Raw genomic sequence first — 20,192 nt, forward strand, 5'->3', positions numbered from 1 at the left:
AGGAACCCGTCAGCGGTCGTCGTCGGACCTTCGGTGCGCCCAGGATGCCGACGAACGTGGGTGCTGTGCCGCCACACGGTTCAACACCGTTGTCGCCACCACCCAGGTTAGGGTGGTCCACTTTTTTTAAAAGTTTCAAAAATTGAGGAGCGCCGTCCAGATTCTGAAAGTAGGTGTAAAATCATGAATTTTGATACAAATATGATAAGATTTGGACCATCCTTAGGGGTCCATCAACGCGCCTGAACTTTAAAGAAAAGTTGAAAATGTAGCGGTATACTAAAATCGATGCTGTTACGAGTGTCTTTGTCCGATTTTCGATTGCAAAACGGCGATCTTTTCAGAAAAGTGCGCTCTACTTGATGATGTACATAAAATGACGATCCGACGCATTGCCTATTTTCCAGGGGCGTACAATCCCGTTTTTAGCCTCTAAATCCAACATGTTCTTGCGTTTTGAAGGTGTTTGAGTCGTCCGATCGGATTTTTTGGGTCACCATTCGACGCGCCTGATCAAAACCTTTCGAAAAATGTTTCAGGCGTCAAAATCGGTTGGTTTGCCTACTGTACAGGAGCAAAAAACCACTGAAATTCGCTTAAAAATTGCTTTTTCGGGATACGAAATATCCTGTTTGGCATTGGGTCGGATTTCTTGTGGTGCCATTTGTCGCGCCTGGTCAAAAACTTCCAATTACCGTCCTGGGTGTACAAATCCGGTGGATTGCCGACCCTACAAGCAAAAAATGTCGAATGTCGAAAAATTCGTCTGTAGGATACGCGACCCTCTGGATTCAGGCGCTCGAAACGGTAATCGAAAGATTTTGACCAGGTACGTCAAATGGCACCACAAGAAATCCGACCCAATGCCAAACAAGATATTTCGTATCCCAAAAAAGCAATTTATAAGCGAATTTCAGTGGTTTTTTGCTCCTGTACAGTAGGCAAACCAACCGATTTTGACGCCTGAGACATTTTTCGAAAGGTTTTGATCAGGCGCGTCGAATGGTGACCCAAAAAATCCGATCGGACGACTCAAACACCTTCAAAACGCAAGAACACGTTGGATTTAGAGGGTAAAAACGGGATTGTACGCCCCTGGAAAATAGGGAATGCGTCGGATCGTCATTTTATGTACATCATCAAGTAAAGCGCACTTTTCTGAAAAGATCGCCGTTTTGCAATCGAAAATCGGACAAAGACTCTCGTAACAGCATCGATTTTAGTATACCGCTACATTTTCAACTTTTCTTTAAAGTTCAGGCGCGTTGATGGACCCCTAAGGATGGTCCAAATCTTATCATATTTGTATCAAAATTCATGATTTTACACCTTCTTTCAGAATCTGGACGGCGCTCCTCAATTTTTGAAACTTTTAAAAAAAGTGGACCACCCTAACCCAGGTGGTCCCCGATGGCGTCCTCAAGGTTCCCAGGACACGGGGAGTCCAACGCCGAGGTCGCTGACGCTCTAGGACAAGCGGTTCCGGAGATACGAGGACGTACCACAAGGTGCACCTGGGCTACCAGTCAGGGGTCGCCGTCGGACTACCGGTGCGCCGAGGGTGCCGACGAACGTGGCGGGCAAGGTGCCTGAACGATCGTGTCGCCCCCGCCGCCGGCGTGTCCTACGTCGCGACCAATAGCTTGGGCGACGGGGGCCGACGCCACCGACGTGTCCGTCAACGCCACCACGGCCAGGGCCGACGACGCTGCCGCGTGCGGACGGCTGATGCCGCCGGCGTGTGCTGCGTCGCCACCGTGTGCTTGGACGGCCAGAGACGACGCCGTCGGCACCGACGCGGAGTGCCCTGACGGCCGCCGCCGCCGCCGTGTGCTCGAACGGCCGCGCACCCAGAGGCCAATGCCAGAGGCCAATGTGGTGGCGTCGACGTACACGTCGGCGGCGTCGGTGCCAACGGCGTCGGCCTCCGTCGTCCAAGCTCGCGGTTGGTGCGGAGGACCCGGCGGCAGCGGCCGCGGCGGTGGCGACGATCGTTTAGGCACCCGGCACGCCATGGCGCTTCGGCGTGCTATACGTTCGTCGGCATCCTGGGCGCACCGATGGGCCGACGGCGACCCCTGACGGGTTCCTGGTAGTAAGCACTACCTTAACACGATGCTGAAGTCAAAAGTCCCGGACACCCAAGTGGAAGGCAGCCAGAGGCCGATGATGATTTTGGCCTCCAACTAAAAAGTTGCTTTGACGGACTCCTTGTGGTACGTCCTCGTATCGAACCGGAACCGCTTGTCCTAGAGCGTCAGCGACCTCGGCGTTGGACTCCCCGTGTCCTGGGAACCTTGAGGACGCCATCGGGGACCACCTGGGTGGTGGCGACAACGGTGTTGAACCGTGTGGCGGCACAGCACCCACGTTCGTCGGCATCCTGGACGCACCGAAGAAGGTCCGACGACGACCGCTGACGGGTTCCTGGTAGTCTAGCACTTAGCACTACCTTAACACGATGCTGAAGTCAAAAGTCCCGGACACCCAAGTGGAACGCAGCCAGAGGCCGATGATGATTTTGGCCTCCGACTAAAAAATTGCTTTGACGGACTCCTTGTGGTACGTCCTCGTATCTCCGGAACCGCTTGTCCTAGAGCGTCGGCGACCTCGGCGTTGGACTTCCCGTGTCCTGGGGACCTCGGGGACACCATCGGGGACCCCCAGGTCGCAAATCCGTGGACCTCGGCGTCAAGGCCTTTGTTTCCAGACATTATCTGGGAAATTTCCAGATATTATCTGGAAAATTTTATTTCCAGATATTATCTGGAAATGCCGTTTTTTTTTCAGATATTTATCTGGGATTTGACCATTTCCAGATATTATCTGGAAAAAGTAGACATTTCCAGACAATATCTGGAAAAAAACGGCCATTTCCAGACAATGTCTGGAAATGGCAAAAAATATCTGGAAATTTCCAGACATCGGTTTCACCGTGTACACATCGGCAACTTTGGCCCGTCCCGTACGTTTAGAGATGTGCTAATTTCGCCTATGTTTAATCCTAACGGGAATTGAACCTTAGTCTGGGGTCAAAAGTGTTGTTATTTTCGTCATCAGCACCCTCAAAAACACAAAAAACACGAAAAAAAAGAATTTGTTGTGGCAACGAAAATGTATGTTGATTTTGGGATAGCAAAAAAAAGTTGGTAGGCACACGAATTTAACACAAACAAAACTTCTAATGTCCTACAGGCCCAGCCAAGGACTCCTCAGCGTCAGCTGGAGACTCCACCGAGATTTGATGAAGGAGAACTCAATGCAAACCTGGAGCAGCATCCCCGAGGCCAAGAAGAGCCCGAAGGCACAGGAAAGCAGCCCAGGATGGTGGTGGAAATGTTAGTAGTCGTAGGGGAAGGCGAATGGTTCTTCCTGCAAGTTGATCCAGGAAGCGGAAGAAGGGAATAACTTGACTTATCCCCAAATTGAGTTTTTATTTTATTATTGTGCCTTAGAATGGTTTACGTCATTACACCAAATTATTTGACTGAATTCCAAGCAGTTTAGGAGAAAATCCACATGGAAAAAGGGTATAACTCAACTTAACCCCTTTGACAGTCTAAATTTCATTGGAAAATGGAGATAACTCAACCTTAGTCTACATGAGTCCGTTTGACAAATTGGCAAAAGGATATAACTCAACTTGTGTTTTTATGCATCTAGTGTAAAAAGAATCAACTCAACTTAACCCCCCCTTAATTTTAAATTTCAATTTGGAAAAAAGAGCTAAGTCCAAAAAAAATACACCAGAGCAACTTACACTTTATGCAGACTATTGTTCCACTTGACTTGTCTCAAAATTCCTCTTTGTTTAGGAAATATAAGGTGAGCTGACTGTGTTTTCCATTTCAACGGAAAGTGATAAGTCGCAGAAATCCTCTACGGAGTGACCTTACACTTTTCATTTTTTTTCCAAAATTTTACTAATGCTTTTTGAAATTATTATTATCTGCAACATTCATTAGTTTTGTTTTAATTTTCCCTGCTAACAGTTTTTTGTTTCTCCTGAAAAATGGCCAAAATTGAGTTATCCCCTTCTTCCGCTTCCTGGATCAGTTACAGAGACTGATAAGTTTATAAGTTCAAGTCAAAATAAAGGCTGTATTAAAAATAGAGTTATTTAAGTTCAAATTAAGACTGCCAGTAATAAATAAATAATACGGTTGTGTAGTGATAAAGGTTAGAAACAAAGTTTATGTTTACCTTGTGGTTATCTTGTGTTGCCTTAACGATCAAAATAAAGAACGCAATAGAAAGAGTAAACAAGTGTCTAAGGCAGATAAGCATGCACCGCCCCCCTCCTCCTTCCTACCTAGTTTATATATATTTGTGTTCTTCTTCAATAGGCTAAACCTCTCATTCAGTACTCAGCGCTTGTCTTGTTCTTCCTCCCCGTTTCCGCGCACAACATACTGTGCATGTATTCTCATGAAACTCGGACTGTCGAGGGGGTAAACACTTGCGTAATACCCTGTACACAAAAGTCTGGTATTACGCCGTAATACGCGTAATAGTAATACATTTTGGGACCAAAAGTATCAAAAAATGTCATTTTTCAATGAAATTGAGGCGTAATACATGCGTAATACAAGTGTAATACCCCGTTATAGGGAGTAGTCTGTACAAGGTTCACTGGAGTGTTTACCCCCTCGCGGACTGTTTTCTTGTTAACCCGCATCTTTACAATTCTGCTGAAGCCGAGTTTTACGTTATTTTTTGATGGCTTAGTTGTTATTATTTCATTTTTGTTATGTTCTCTCTGCATTGCTCTTTCCAGTGCCAATAATTGGCCTACACAAGGCCATTGGGTCGGATAGTGGGTTCCCCTCACCACTTCCCCACCGTTCCCCGCATGTCCCCTCTCGTCTGGGGGCCAACAAACCCCTCGCCTGGGGGCCAACAAACGGGGAAGTGGTGGGGAGTACTTGCTTTCCGACCGAATGACTCTTTTTTCCTTTGTCTAATTTCGTTTACTTTACTCATCAGTGTGTGAGGGAGTACAAACTGTGTTGTCAGTACAGAAAACTTAAAAACACACCCAAGGTTTGATACTGACACTTCCTTGTTGATTTAAATGGTGAGCCCCTTTCAAAACTCTATGCCGCAAATGCGAAGGCGATACTTAAGTACATTTTTCGGCGATACAATTGAGTATTGCCAATAAACGGCCTTACGGAAAAGTATTGCCTTCAGAACGGCGATGCACAGAAGTATCGCCAAAATTTGGCGATACTTTTGGGTATCGCCAAAACCACGGCATTAAACTAAGAACTCGTCCCCTTGATTTGTTCAACATTTAGTGCCAAATCGTGGCAGTACTCCAAAGTATCGCCAAATTTCGGCGATACTTTTGTGTATCGCCGTTCTTAAGGGGGCAAACCAGGGCCAATCAGCAGAGCCCAAAATGGACCATCGACGATTTGGCCCATTTTTGGCTCAAATGTTACCTACCCATAGGTAAACATCAGGGTAAAATTTCAGCCACCTAGGTGTCGTTTCATAGGAGTTATGGGCAATCTTAGTTTTTGACTTTTTTTCTTAAGTGGTTTTTGACCAAATTGCTACATTTTCCAAAAATCCCTCTCAAGTCTACAGTTTTACCCCTAGTTGGCTGAAAACTCTTAATCCAACGTAAAATTGCATGAGGAATTCGATTTCAGGGCCCAAACGGAGCCCTGGGCAGTCTATCATAGAGAAAAACGCCAATTTTGACGAAAAATCACTTTTTTTAAGGTTTTACGTCGGTGCGTTTTAAAGCTACACCCGAATCCAAACTTGGTCAACTCTATGCGGGAAATCGTACCTCATACCACCACCTAAAATAGCACGGCTCGACATTTGGGTGGTATGGGTATGGTTTGGGCGCTGCAGCCTTGGGAACTTTTAAATTATGAAAAACTAGCAAATTCCCCCTTACGTCGAGGTCAACCCTCATGCATTGGCTGTTTCGGGTTCAACTGAGGCCCCGCGGTAATATTTAAGTTAGAAAGGTCCTTCTTACCCCTCACTACCATCACTGACCCTCTGAGAAGCGCACTGAGGTCACTTTTGGGTCCATGGCTGCAGCCAAAATGACAGAATTGATGAAACGCTTGAAGGGTAGGCAACTTATCCTACGCGCCATGCGGGGGGCTGTTCTGGTCTAATAAAACATGTAGTCTAACATCTGCTTCTTTTATTTTGAAGAGGGTAATGATCACAATTTTGACAAATTTGGCAGTTAGATAAAATACTAAGCTAGGAACAAAACTTGGCTCATTATACATTGAACTAATATCGTAAATTGCTGATCATTACACTAAACTAAGAACACAACTTTGCTTAACACGTTCACGACCGGACTCGTTTTGGGCAAACTTCTGCTCAGGACCGGAGTCTGCTTTGACCAAACCATGCATCTCTCAGACCTCGCGACTTGATATAAGCACGAATCATGCAATAACAAAACCAACCAGCCGAAGAAAAATCTGGGAACCCCGTGCCCGGACGGTCGCGAGGGCCATGCCCATTCACGCGGGTACGGGGTTCCCGTGTGGACGCCGAACGACATAAGATGCGGGAACGCAGTACGGAAACACGGTTCTCAGTCAAAATGAGTACCAAAATCACTTTATTTTCCGAAAATAAGGAAGAAAACGCAAAAAGTCTCAGTTTGAAGCTTGTATGGCCGTTTTTGAGTCCGGGAACCGTGTACCCGGACGGTCCTCCGAGACATGTCCAGTTCGGGAACACCCGTACGTAAAAGCGGCCCAGCAAGCTAAATGAGGGTATTTTCGGAATCAGCGGAGGGACCCCAGGCCATTCGCACACTTTTTGACCTGTTTTGAGCTGTTACAACCAATCCGATTTCCACACGGCCTTCTTGACGTGTAGCAGAATCGGGCCGTGTCAAAATCGAGTTGGTTGTAACAGCTCAAACCAAGTCGAAAAGTGTGCGAATGGCCTGGGCTCGATCCGCTGATTCCGAAAATACCCTCATTTAGCTTGCTGGGCCGCTTTTACGTACGGGAACGGTGTTGCCGGACTGGACATGTCTCTGACGACCGTCCGGGAATCATGTTCCCGTACCAAATTCATCGAACGAGGTCCGTTCGAAAGTAACTTGCGTCTTTCGTAGAGGCTGTTCCAAAACAACGTGTCTCATGATCGTGACAATTCTGTGAGGCAAAATCGGAAAATCGGATTTGTCCGGAAACGGTGTTCACGGATGGTCGTCTGGACTGGTTCCCATGGGTTAAACAAAGTTGTGTTCTTAGTTTAGTGTAATGATCAGCAATTTACGATATTAGTTCAATGTATAATGAGCCAAGTTTTGTTCCTAGCTTAGTATTTTATCTAACTGCCAAATTTGTCAAAATTGTGATCATTACCCTCTTCAAAATAAAAGAAGCAGATGTTAGACTACATGTTTTATTAGACCAGAACAGCCCCCCGCATGGCGCGTAGGATAAGTTGCCTACCCTTCAAGCGTTTCATCAATTCTGTCATTTTGGCTGCAGCCATGGACCCAAAAGTGACCTCAGTGCGCTTCTCAGAGGGTCAGTGATGGTAGTGAGGGGTAAGAAGGACCTTTCTAACTTAAATATTACCGCGGGGCCTCAGTTGAACCCGAAACAGCCAATGCATGAGGGTTGACCTCGACGTAAGGGGGAATTTGCTAGTTTTTCATAATTTAAAAGTTCCCAAGGCTGCAGCGCCCAAACCATACCCATACCACCCAAATGTCGAGCCGTGCTATTTTAGGTGGTGGTATGAGGTACGATTTCCCGCATAGAGTTGACCAAGTTTGGATTCGGGTGTAGCTTTAAAACGCACCGACGTAAAACCTTAAAAAAAGTGATTTTTCGTCAAAATTGGCGTTTTTCTCTATGATAGACTGCCCAGGGCTCCGTTTGGGCCCTGAAATCGAATTCCTCATGCAATTTTACGTTGGATTAAGAGTTTTCAGCCAACTAGGGGTAAAACTGTAGACTTGAGAGGGATTTTTGGAAAATGTAGCAATTTGGTCAAAAACCACTTAAGAAAAAAAGTCAAAAACTAAGATTGCCCATAACTCCTATGAAACGACACCTAGGTGGCTGAAATTTTACCCTGATGTTTACCTATGGGTAGGTAACATTTGAGCCAAAAATGGGCCAAATCGTCGATGGTCCATTTTGGGCTCTGCTGATTGGCCCTGTAGACCGGCTCAAATTTCCCGAAGGTTCGAAATGTCGATGCGCGGAAACGGAATTCGGTTCCTTTCCGGATTCTAAGACTCTAGGAATTTTTTGGGATTTTTGAGGTCACCGGAAGTGGTCCCGCACGGCAGGGTAAGTTAGGCGCACTGCTTATTGATAGACCAGCAGTAAAGCGGCCTTCATATTCATTTTACGGGCATATTCCATGAAACAAAAATTGTCAGAAATGGTCAAATTAATAAAAATAAGTTATGTCTGATTTCGAAAACTCGAAATTTGCAATCTGGGTGCCTATCTGTAAGGGGCAACTGGCGCCAATTTTCGCACTGAGCCCCAAAATGAAGTGTATCAGGACGGAAAACTTTTTGAAAATCGATTTGGCCCTTCTGGTGGTGCTATTTTGAGTGCCTAATCCCCGCCCGGTCTAACGGATTAATTGGAGGCCTTGAATGAGTATTGTCTTGTTTACGTTTGGGCGCCCGTTTCGTGGCTAAACTCATTTTCTTTAACTTTTTCGGTAGTTTCCGAAGATTCAGTCGAGAAGGTTAAAAGCACGAGAACGTAAAAGAGAACACCAGATGGACAGGCCTTTAGCCTGTCTAATCTGAAATGTTATTCTGAACAAGAACTTTTTCATTGTGATTTACTTTTCCCTACCTCCAACCGATCTTTACTGAAATGTTGTGCGTGCGATGAAAGTTAGCGATTTGATTACTTTGCTTCACCAACGCACATTCGCATGGACCCGGTTGAAACTCATTTCGCAAGTGCTTACTTTAGTCTTAGAGATTCATCCTACTCGGAACCTTTTGTGACCAATAAATTGATCGTCACGAGCGTGCACTCATTTGAGTATACTCCCCGGGCACAACTGAGTACATTCTACTGTAAGTGTGTTAAATTGAGTACTACACGCCCGTGGGAGTGCGCTTGTGGGTGCACGCCGAAGAGTGCGTATTAAGTAGACCGTTGACTTAGCTAAGCAGATTCGGAATAGGACGAGCTTTTCGTCATGCGTACACTTCTCGTCAAAAACGTCGTAAAAACTCGCTTGCCGCGTTACTCTACGTATATGCCAGTTCAAATTTAAGTGAGGCAGACTGTTTCTGGGCTCGCTCCTCACTCCCAGGTTTAGAAATGTTCTTATATGAATGGCACCAATAGATTTATACTAGCTTTAACATGAAACGACACTTACGTTATTTTCCCAACCAACTCTTAAAAACTAACAGTCTTGCCTTCGGTCTCATGTAGACTTTCCTCGCAGTGCACCGGATCATCGCGCTCCAGCCCTTCGCCGCATGGCTTTGGCGCGGTTCTAGTTTCCGCGCTATTGCTGTGTCAGGGATTGGATCTTCGCAAATCACCGAGTAAAACGAGAAGTAACCAGACTTCACCACAATCCGCGCCCCCAAACGTAAACAAGACAATACTCATTAAAGGCCTCCAATTAATCCGTTAGACCGGGCGGGGATTAGGCACTCAAAATAGCACCACCAGAAGGGCCAAATCGATTTTCAAAACGTTTTCCGTCCTGATACCCTTTATTTTGGGGCTCAGTGCGAAAATAGACGCCAGTTGCCCCTTACAGGTAGGCACCCAGATTGCAAATTTTGAGTTTCCGAAATCAGACATCACTTATTTTTATTAATTTGACCATTTCTGACAACTTTTGTTTCATGGAATATGCCCGTAAAACGAATATGAAGGCCGCTTTACTGCTGGTCTATCAATAAGCAGTGCGCCTAACTTACCCTGCCGTGCGGGACCACTTCCGGTGACCTCAAAAATCCCGAAAAATTCCCAGAGTCTTAGAATCCGGAAAGGAACCGAATTCCGTTTCCGCGCATCGACATTTCGAACCTTCGGGAAATTTGAGCCGGTCTATTGGCCCTGGTTTGCCCCTAAGGCAATACTATTCCGTAAGGCCGCTTTTTGGCGATACTCAATTGTATCGCCAAAAAAGGTACTAAAAGTATTGCCTTTGCATTTACAGTGGATATACAAACCTGGGCAAAGGAAAACAATATCTGGTCGTTTCAGCGGTGAGCTCCTTCTGACAACCACACAAACTCTCGCGAAGCACAAGGAGAGCGGACCGGTATTTGAATGTGTCACAAGGATTCAGTGTCATTCGAAACCCACTGCGAACAAAGTGTACGTAAACAGGTCCCAGAAGAGATCAGTCCCGAAAAATACAAGGACATGATGAAACGGCAACGACTGCCCCAAGGCCAAGCAGATTATTGAGGAAATCATCGATATTGCTGCAGACAGATTCCCTGAAAGGGAGCATCTAAATGAGACTCATTGGCAAATTTAATGAAGAAGTTGAGTTGTGTGAGCTCTTAAAGAACGCTTGGACACCGTATGTGAATTTCATTCTTTTTTGATCAGTGCAAAGCGTTTTGCTAATACCGGCGTAATTTTCATAATCTTGAAGAAGAGCGTAACCGCTGTGCCTCGCTCGAGCATGGGTCGACGCGCTTCCTTGGCCATTGCCACCCCCTGCTTGGAGGTTGTGTAACTTGCCCAGCATCGCGGGGCCTATTTCGCCAAGATACGGCGTGACGTACACCTACCTTGTATTACTAACTGATTTCGTAATATTGCGATCAACGCAATTGCAAGAGTTAATTATGCAAACACGTTACGAACACTTGGGTCGAAAATTACAAACTAATGATTTTTACTGCAAAGAAAGTCGACGAGTCAGAGTCTTCGCAGGCTGTCGAACACATGTTCCGCAAGGTGTCAAGTGTGTTGCGTTGCACAGCGGCTCCCAGGCATGAGTTGACAGGCCGTGTTGACATTCGACTGCCATCTGCGTAAACTGTGAAGGCGACGCGTTTTATCGAGAAACGGCCACGTGACCGGTGAGCAAATTTGCTACTCATTGCAGCGCCGCACTTGGAAGGCGCTTATAATGCTGATACCGTTTGGGTGTGTCGTCATTCACCCGAGTGGACTTCCCCGAGGCAAAATGGCCCGGACCCTTGCCCGCGTCGCGGCAGTGCTGTGCCTGCTGCAGGTGAGGTTTGGACACAAGCCTTGCGCCCTTTCCTGTGTTCATGCGAACAAAACTTGGTGCGAAAGTTTCAGAAGAATGTCCGTTTACTGTGCTGCTATTCCATTTAAACCATTCTTCATTCCCTGCCTCGCTCTGCCTACGCTTTTGAGCGAGGGGGAAACACTTGAATTTTGGTGCACGTTTCTCTTGAAATGACGTGAAACGCTGAAATAACGCCGAGATCGCAACGTGAACGCTGCAAACCCATTGTGTGCCAGGCATGCAGTTCTTGGTGCATGCCTGCAGGCACACACTTCCTGATGCATGCCTCAGGCACACACTTACCGTCGCTTATGCATGCAAGCAAGTGTGTGCCTGAGGCATGCATCAGGAAGTGTGTGCCTGCCAGGCATGCACCAGGAAGTGAGTGCCTGCAGGCATGCACCAACAAGTGCGTGCCTCTGCAGGCATGCACCAACAAGTGCATGCCTGGCACACACTTGCGTTTGCAGAGAAGTAGCGTCGAAAGACCGTGAATGTGAAATAACGGCGTACAAAAATTTTCTCCAACTCTGTCTTGTACGTACTGACTTTTTATCTCTTGCCAAAAAGTTATTTGTGCAAATGTAATATGTACTATTTTATCTTTAGCCATGCACTAATTTGTTCATTGTGTATTTAGTCCCTTAAACCTGACTTTTTGTCATTTGCAATGTACTTTCCAATTTCTACATGACCTATTGAAAATTGTAGCTTTAAAACGATAAAAATTGTGCAAAGTTAAACAGAAAAGAGTAAATTTTACGTTTGCTCAAAAAAACGTTATAAGCAAGAGAGAAAAAAATCCATATTGGTCTCAGGTCTCGAAATTACTCAAAAGCAAGGGGTAAACAACATACACTCTCTGAATCTCCCCAGGTGGCTCTTGCCCATCCTCCACGACAACTAGAGAGTCCCCATCCTCGACATGATGTTAGCAACGACATCGCCGAGGCACTGCGGCAGGCTGTGGAGGCCAAGGTCCAGGCCGAGCAGGCCCTTGAGGACGTTCTGCAGGCCGCGGCCATCGGCGACCTGGCTGCCGCACAGAACGCTACCGACAGGGCCACTCTGGCTAGCCAGGATGCTTTGGAACAGGCTGAACTCGCAAAGAGCATCGCTGTCAATGCTACTGGTAAGTCCACGCTCAAAACGTTACGAAGTATTTTGAGCATCTCTGCAATCTCAAATGTGTGCCAAGCACGCACTACATAGAGTCAAACCCAAGGCATGCACTTCTTGGTGCATGCCTCAGGCACACACTTGCCGTCGCTAATGCATGCATACGAGCAAATAAAGTGTGTGCCTGAAGCATTCAGCAATAACAGGAAAAGTAGCGATATACATCGGCAACTTTGGCCCGTCCCGTACATTAAGAAACGTACGAATTTCACCTATGTTTGACCCCGACGGAATTAAGAATGTTCAAAAAATACCCCGCTGGCATTTGAACCCGGGTCCAAACTTCTCCGATTCGTTCGAAACTGGCACCATTGTTTTTTTCTCGTCGCCCCGATTCCAAAAATACCCCTACATGCCCTCCTAGCTGCATCCGTTGCCGATATCCTCCTCGACCCCATGTAGACCATGATGCACCTGCAGCAGCGCCCCCGGGGCTCGGATCGGATTTGCTGCCACCGGGCGGTTCTTAGGGTCACCCAAGAAGGCTGCATACCAAATTTGGTCAAGATCGGACCACGGGAAGTCCTCGGACGAACGGACGGGCGGACGGACGGACGGACGGACGGACGCACAGCAGGGATCATACTAGGCCCGTCATTTTTTTTTTTACAAAAAATGAACGGGACGGGCCAAAAAAGTGTGTACCTGCCAGGCATGTTGAAAAGAAGTGTGCGCCTAGCTTTGTTATAACGAGCTGCTTTGTAAGGCCTGGAATAGTTAGTAAGGTTTTCTTAGTGTGAGAAGTGAAGCGTCAAAGAAAACTGAACGGTGTTAGGAAATAGGAATCTGTTTCACCTGCCTCTGAAAACAGTGTAGGCCATTAAACTACATTGATCCTAGTTGGCACAAGTTAATTATACTAGAATTCTACCAAATTTTCCAGTATTACTACGTGTTACAAGCACTTTAATCTACTTCTACTTGAACGGTTGTGGCAGTATTTTTAGACGCCTTGTTAACGAATTTTAACGAATATTTTTGTAGAATACTTCGTGAGAAATGTGTGCAGTATCCAGCGAGTTACATGTTGTCTCAATAGCACGTTACCATGACCTTTCCATGACTATTTCGTACTTCTTGTGTGTTTTCCCGCACTGAGAATGGGTTCAACGTCAATTCACGTGCAATGCCTTCTAATGCATCAGCCAGCACTGGCACAGGGCAATTTTGGGACGCATCGCACGGATGGTGCAATGTTGCTAAGTCATCACTGGTAGCCAACGAATGTGACGTCATGTTCGTTCGGATGTGACTTTTGTCAAGTTCGTTTGAATATGATGTCATATTCGTTTAAATGTTGATACACGTTCAAACGAATGCTCTACAAATCGAAGAGTGTACATGGTACGCTCTAACTGGAGCATGCCTGCAAGCACGCTCTAACTAGCGCATGCCTGCCAAGCATGCACTTACTAGCGCATACATGCCATGTACACGCTTCCTGATGCAGACAACTCCCTATCTCTAATGCACTAGATGCATGCTTCAGTTAGCGTGTACATGGCATGTATGCACTACACTGTGGCAAAAAGCTACGGAAAATTCTGTAAACAGCTTGTGGTAATTCTCCGTAGCCCCCTTATCAAAATTCTCCGTAGGCTCTTACAGTATTTTCCGTAGGACAGCACAGTATTCTCCGTGGGACCTTACAGTGATCTCCGTAGGACTATACAGTCTTCCAGGTCCTACGGAGAAGACTGTGCGGACTAACAGAGAATACTGTACGGCCCTACGGAGAATTCTGTAAGAGCCTACGGAGAATATTGATAAGAGGGCTACGGAGAATCCTGGCAAAAAAATTAACAGAATTTTCCGTACCTTTTTGCCACAGTGTAGTTAGTGCATGCCTGGCAGGCATGCGCTAGCTAGAGCGTGCTTGCAGGCATGCTCCAGTTAGAGCATACCATGTACACTCTTCGATTTGTAGAGTGTGACACCCTACTTTGTCGGCTAAGTCACGTTGAAACGAATGTGACATCATGTTCAAACGAACGTGACAAAATTTACACTCCAACGAATATGACGTCACATTCGTTGGCTACCAGTGATTGCAGGCATTGCGCAATGTCTCGACGCTTTGCCCCATACGTGCCTTGTTCACGGCGTTTGGGATCTCGGCGGGCATGACCAGATAAGATCTTTTTCGCGGAAACGGTTCAATGAGGCCTCTTAAATAGGGACCAGCGAGGAGTGCCTGAAGTGGTGATTCATCTCAATTGGCTCATGAGCTACAAGGTAGGTTTACGCCAGACCGCGTCTTGTCGTAACAGGCTTCGCGATGTCTCGCTGCCTGTTCCTCCAATCCGCGCCTGGTGTGCCTACCTTGGCCTGCGGCGCTAGCCTGCCTTCGGCAGGCAATGGCTTGTCCATCGTCGGTTTCTTCTAACTTGATGCATGAACTTGAACTTGGAGCCCCCCAGCTCCGCCGCCCAGACCCCCTTTTCATTCTAGATCCCTTGTAATTTTTTAACTTGTCGGGGCTGGGGGGCTCCGCCCCCAGACCCCCCTTCTTCAAGACAGAAGTGATCTGCCTGCAGAAAACTCGATTTTTCGCCGTTTTTTAGGTGTTTTTTGGCTATAAAAACTGAACCAGTTGAGCTAGGATAGTGAAATTTCGCGTGTGCCGAGCCAAGGACATGCCTAAAAAGTATGCAAAATCTCACCGAGATCGGCCGAGCCGTTCAGGAGGAGTAGTGCGGACACACAGACAGACAGACGGACAGACAGACAGGAAAAACTTTTCAACCCCAATGGAGTAACAGGCTTCGCTATCGCTCAGCCAATAATTGTGGTCCCCCTTCGAAGTTCCGCTCGATCTCTCCCGCGCGAAAGGATCAGTAGTCAAACTATTTGAAACTGCAGTGGCTCATCTGCAGTTCCTTTCTGCAGTTCTTTACTGCCCTTAAATTGCATTTGAAGTGCCCTTCAACTGCATTTTTGTTGCCAGATCCAACTGCAGTTCCAACTAGTTCAATTAATACGAATGTCAGCCCAGTATACATTTTTCAACTGCAGTTCCAACTAGTTCAATTAATACGAATGCCAGCCCAGTATACATTTTACGCCATCGTTCCGCTTCTGTTTCCTTGCAGGCGGTCAAGTCCGTGCCGTGGGCAAGAACGTTTTAGTCGGAGTGCACCAGGCGACGAACGCCGCCGGCTGGAGCATCAAGGGATCCTTCCAGGGCGCCGCCGATGAGCTGCGACAGCACGCCAACAAGGCGAAGAGGCGTCCGCTGCCGCGCTTCGAGGTGAACGCCGAAATTCAAAAGATGGGACGCCTCGGCGCCTCCGCCGCAGCGGTAAGTCACCTCTGTTCAATTCTTTAGCCAACTATCAGCAGTTCGGAAACTATGCCTTTCTCGTCACCGACAACTTTTTTAAAGAAATTTGTCCCAGTGCAATGTTGGGACGTTTCACGTCAAAAAAATCGCGGCCCGAACTAAACGTACACTGTCGGGCTCGCCATTGACTTTTAGCACATAGTATTGACATTTTGTTGATAGTACCTCTGGTTTTAAGAGCAACAGTGACAAGTACGAAGTACGTTTCCCTTTTGCTCTTATTACCTGCATTTTTGTTAGCACTCAATGACAAAAAATGTAAATATTTTTTTTTTGGAGTAAATTGTTTGTATCGATGAAGGAAATAGTACATATTTTTATAGGCTTTATGGTAATCTGTTTCTGGCGTTAAGTCAATAAAAGGCTAACTGTGTGCATCGCGACAACACGGCTAAACTTGAAACGCATGACTTTTATGATACGTTTGTTCCGCCCACAGGCGTTCAACTCGATTCTGGATCGCTCCATCGTGTCTTCCAAGATAAGAGTAACGAGACTCGCAGACCAGATTCAGGATTGGAAGAGTGTGGTGGACCAGGCAGCGCAGGCAGCGCTAAACGCCTCGGCAGCCGCCGAAGCAGCACAACAGGCCAACGCTGCAGCCACAACTGTGGCTCCGACCGAGGCTCCCACTGAAGCCCCTACTCAAGCTCCGACCGAAGCTCCCACTGAAGCCCCTACTCAAGCTCCAACCGAGGCTCCCACTGAAGCCCCTACTCAAGCTCCGACCGAAGCTCCCACTGAAGCCCCTACTCAAGCTCCAACCGAGGCTCCCACTGAAGCCCCTACCCAGGCTCCCACCGAGGCTCCCACTGAAGCCCCTACCCAGGCTCCCACTGAGGCTCCCACTGAAGCCCCTACTCAAGCTCCGACCGAGGCTCCCACTGAAGCCCCTACCGAGGCTCCCACTGAAGCCCCTACTCAGGCTCCTACTGAAGCCCCTACCCAGGCTCCCACCGAGCCTCCCACTGAAGCCCCTACCCAGGCTCCCACCGAGGCTCCCACTGAAGCCCCTACTCAGGCTCCCACTGAAGCCCCTACTCAAGCTCCGACCGAGGCTCCCACTGAAGCCCCTACTCAGGCTCCTACTGAAGCCCCTACCCAGGCTCCCACCGAGCCTCCCACTGAAGCCCCTACCCAGGCTCCCACCGAGGCTCCCACTGAAGCCCCTACTCAGGCTCCGACCGAGGCTCCCACTGAAGCCCCTACCCAGGCTCCCACCGATGCTCCCACTGAAGCCCCTACTCAGGCTCCGACTGAGGCTCCCACTGAAGCACCTACCCAGGCTCCGACCGAGGCTCCCACTGAAGCCCCTACCCAGGCTCCCACCGATGCTCCAACCGAAGCCCCCACCGAGGCCCCTACCGAAGCTCCTACCCAGGCTCCCACTGATGCCCCCACCGAAGCTCCCACTGACGCTCCTACCGAGACCCCTACCGAGGCTCCCACGGAAGCTCCCGTGAACAACCGTAAGAAGCGATCAACTGCGGTAAGAATAACCCCTGGGTTTTTGTACGTACAGCATGAGTGTTCACATTAACGGTACCCACTGGCTATTTCTGTTCCCTGTAGGCTGATCCCCTCGATGCCGCTGCTGACGTTTTAGCTGAGATCCTTGCGGATTACACACGATATGCTTCCTTCGCGAAGGCTGTGGCGGATGACGTCATTGAGGTGAGATATGTTCCTCCGTGAGATGTGCAACAAAAATCGATCAATAATTTCTGTACTATTGTAGTAGACGCTAAATTGAGAGGTGCAATATAGTACACGCTCTCTCACTATTTTGAAACTGCGAACTTGAACGTTCAATTTGAACGCGCGGAATCACAAACATTCGTGTGATCGCGTGCCAAAATATACGCAGGCCTAAAAGAGGTACAAAGTCGTGCGACACTATACGTTCAAAAAGGCAGAAGGGAATAAAGCTAATTGGACTGAAGTCACTTGATATTTGCAGAGATAAAAGAAATTTGCGACGGTCAAGGTACCTTGCAGATACTTTTAAGATAAAATTCTATCACTAAACGTAGACCCCGAAACTGTAACGTGCTGGCAGGAATTTCTAAAAACTTCTTATAAGTAGGCGGTGCTTGATAGTGCAAATGGTTTGCAATTGTTGAAAAATCGCTTTGCGGCCATTTCTTCTGTTCACCTCTATACGTGAACTGTGTGAGGGGGCCACCACTCTCTTTTCAGGCGAACACAAGATTACGGGAAACGTACTAGGGATTACGCGTGAAATTTTGGAAACGTGGTTCCGAAACGTTGAAAAATGGCTCAAAAACGTCGAAAAATGACAGAATTTTGTCAAGGAATTCGTGATTACGGCATGGATTATCGGAGATACCGGCCAATTTGTACACAGGACTACGGGGGTGGTGGCCCCCTCGGAACTGCGTTGACTGATACTTACCCTTTTGCATTTCTGATGTTTAGGATACATTCGACACTGCTGCTAAGGCCGTCGACAGGATTGCTCGTTTCCACAGCTACAACACGTACATCGACGCCATGGCCAAGTTCGTCTACGGACCGGGCAAAGTTTCCGAGACCATCAACGGCAAGCTCAAGAAGGTCGACCTAGCTGTGGCTGCTGCTGTAAACAGATTAGACTTTTAACTTTGACTTGGTACCTGACTGCTCCAAATTGTTTATAGCGCCAACATCACTTTTATTAAACGAGTGTGACTTCGTTTTCATGTTAATTTTGTCACGCCCGTTAAAAATATGATGCCACATTCTTTGAAATGTTGATCCACGTTCAAGCAAATGTGTCACGTGCAAACGAATGTGACAAAATTCACATTCGTAACAATACATGATATTTCTAGAATTACAGGTATGGTCACAACAGTGGCTCCGGTTTCAGTACCGCGGTTTTATAAGACAATAATAAAGTGACAAACACAGCTGTCAACATTTCTTGCTTGATTACGAAAGGCGTGTTAACCTTTGCTTCAAAACACCGAAGAGAAAAACTCAACGTCTCCTCTATTTCTCGCCTCAGCAAGTAAAAAGGTTAGATACAGCAGGAAACTTTATGTGAGGTCCTTATGTCAAGGAACTGTGTAGATAAATAGACGCTGTTGCAGTCGGAGAGAGGTGAATAAAGGGTACACAGTGGTGTTAGAGTAAGAGCGTTTGTTATCCAGCACATATATTTATGAGAGTGAAGGGTGAACGATGGTGGGGGTGAGCTGCGAGGAATCAGACTATTCGCAGGTTGCAGCAATGCCAACCTAGAACGTCCCCCTCCACCAGCTTCAGGTCCTTCACCTTCACTTATAAATTTTGTCAAAATCGAAAAATTAGTCAAAATCGAAAATTACTATCCCCGCATGCTTTAGGCGAGGTCAGATTCGGATTCCTCTCTAAAAACTGATTCGGAATCACTTGGAAAAAACTTAACTTTTTTGATGCAAAATATTTATGGGTCAAAATTGGTCAAAATCGAAATTTACTATCCCCGCATGCTTTAGACGAGGTCAAATTCGGATTCCTCGTTAAAAAGTAATTCCGAATCATTTTATAACGGGGAATCCGAATCTGACCTCGCCTAAAGCATGCGGAGATAGTAATTTTTGATTTTGACCAATTTTGACCAATAAATATTTTGCATCAAAAAAGTTAAGTTTTTTCCAAGTGATTCTGAATTACTTTTTGACGCTGAATTCGATTCTAAAGCATGCGGGGATAGTAACTTTCGATTTTGACTCATCAATTTTTTGTTTTTGAAAAAGTAAAGTTTTTTTCATTGTGATTCTGGACCAATTTTTAGCGAGGAATCCGAATCTGACCTCGTCTGGAGCGTGCGGGGATAGTAGCTTTCGATTTTGACCCCCTACATCGCTATTTTTGGCCCAAACCTCAAAATACTTGGTTGGTACCGTAAGCCGGGGTAATATGAGTCAATTTCGGGGCAATATGAGACGGAGTTTTGTTTACGTAAGATTCACTCTGAGCTCGCTATTCGGCCACAAAGAGAGCCACTGCTGTAAAAAATTAATTACTCTTTGTTGGTACAATTTTTCGCCGTGAAGTTTGACAGGGATGAGTCATCAAATGCCACGAGCATTATAATTCTTACGATAAAAATCATGCGTCTCATATTACCCCGAAATTGTCTCATATTACCCCGGCCTACGGTAGTCTTTTGGGGTCGAACTGAGTCGATTTCAATAATAAAATATTTTTTCGCACTTTTGGCCATTTTGACCCACTGTGCGTTCAGGAGGAGTAGTGTACACACGCAGACAAAGTTTTTCAACCACATTGGAATAACGGGCTTCGCTATCGCACAGCCAAATAGGCTAAATGGTTTGAATCTGTCAGCCCCAAAATAAAGACCCACGACCTCCTTTTCAATTTGAACATACTTGCACTCGTAGTACGAGTCTCGTACTTCGTTAGCTTTCGTGATGCTCAAGCTAATTAT

The 20,192-nt window shown here is 46.8% G+C and overlaps 2 protein-coding genes across 7 annotated transcripts in view; one reads left to right on the forward strand and one right to left on the reverse strand.

Annotated features, from left to right (window-relative positions):
* The window catches only part of LOC117645446, a 175,436-nt gene that overhangs the window by 119,662 nt on the left and 35,582 nt on the right, over nt 1–20,192 (reverse strand). The gene's annotated exons all lie outside the window — the stretch shown is intronic.
* Nucleotides 11,063–18,674, forward strand: LOC117645266 (fibrous sheath CABYR-binding protein-like). Of its 6 annotated transcripts, none has more exons than XM_034385330.1 (8): nt 11,063–11,211; nt 12,109–12,364; nt 15,504–15,712; nt 16,194–16,583; nt 16,656–16,679; nt 16,752–17,243; nt 17,327–17,428; nt 18,194–18,674. In XM_034385330.1, exons 1-8 carry the CDS (start codon nt 11,107–11,109, stop codon nt 18,374–18,376), a joined length of 1,761 nt encoding a protein of 586 aa, XP_034241221.1. In that variant the 5' UTR covers nt 11,063–11,106; the 3' UTR covers nt 18,377–18,674. The 6 variants fall into 6 exon arrangements, with proteins under 6 accessions (XP_034241221.1, XP_034241222.1, XP_034241225.1 ...); XM_034385331.1 differs by having other exon boundaries at nt 16,194–16,379; nt 16,452–16,583; nt 16,656–17,243; XM_034385334.1 differs by having other exon boundaries at nt 16,194–16,379; nt 16,596–16,679.

The sequence above is a fragment of the Thrips palmi genome, unplaced genomic scaffold (genome assembly GCF_012932325.1).
Source record: "Thrips palmi isolate BJ-2018 unplaced genomic scaffold, TpBJ-2018v1 HiC_scaffold_18, whole genome shotgun sequence".
Lineage (NCBI taxonomy): Eukaryota > Metazoa > Arthropoda > Insecta > Thysanoptera > Thripidae > Thrips > Thrips palmi.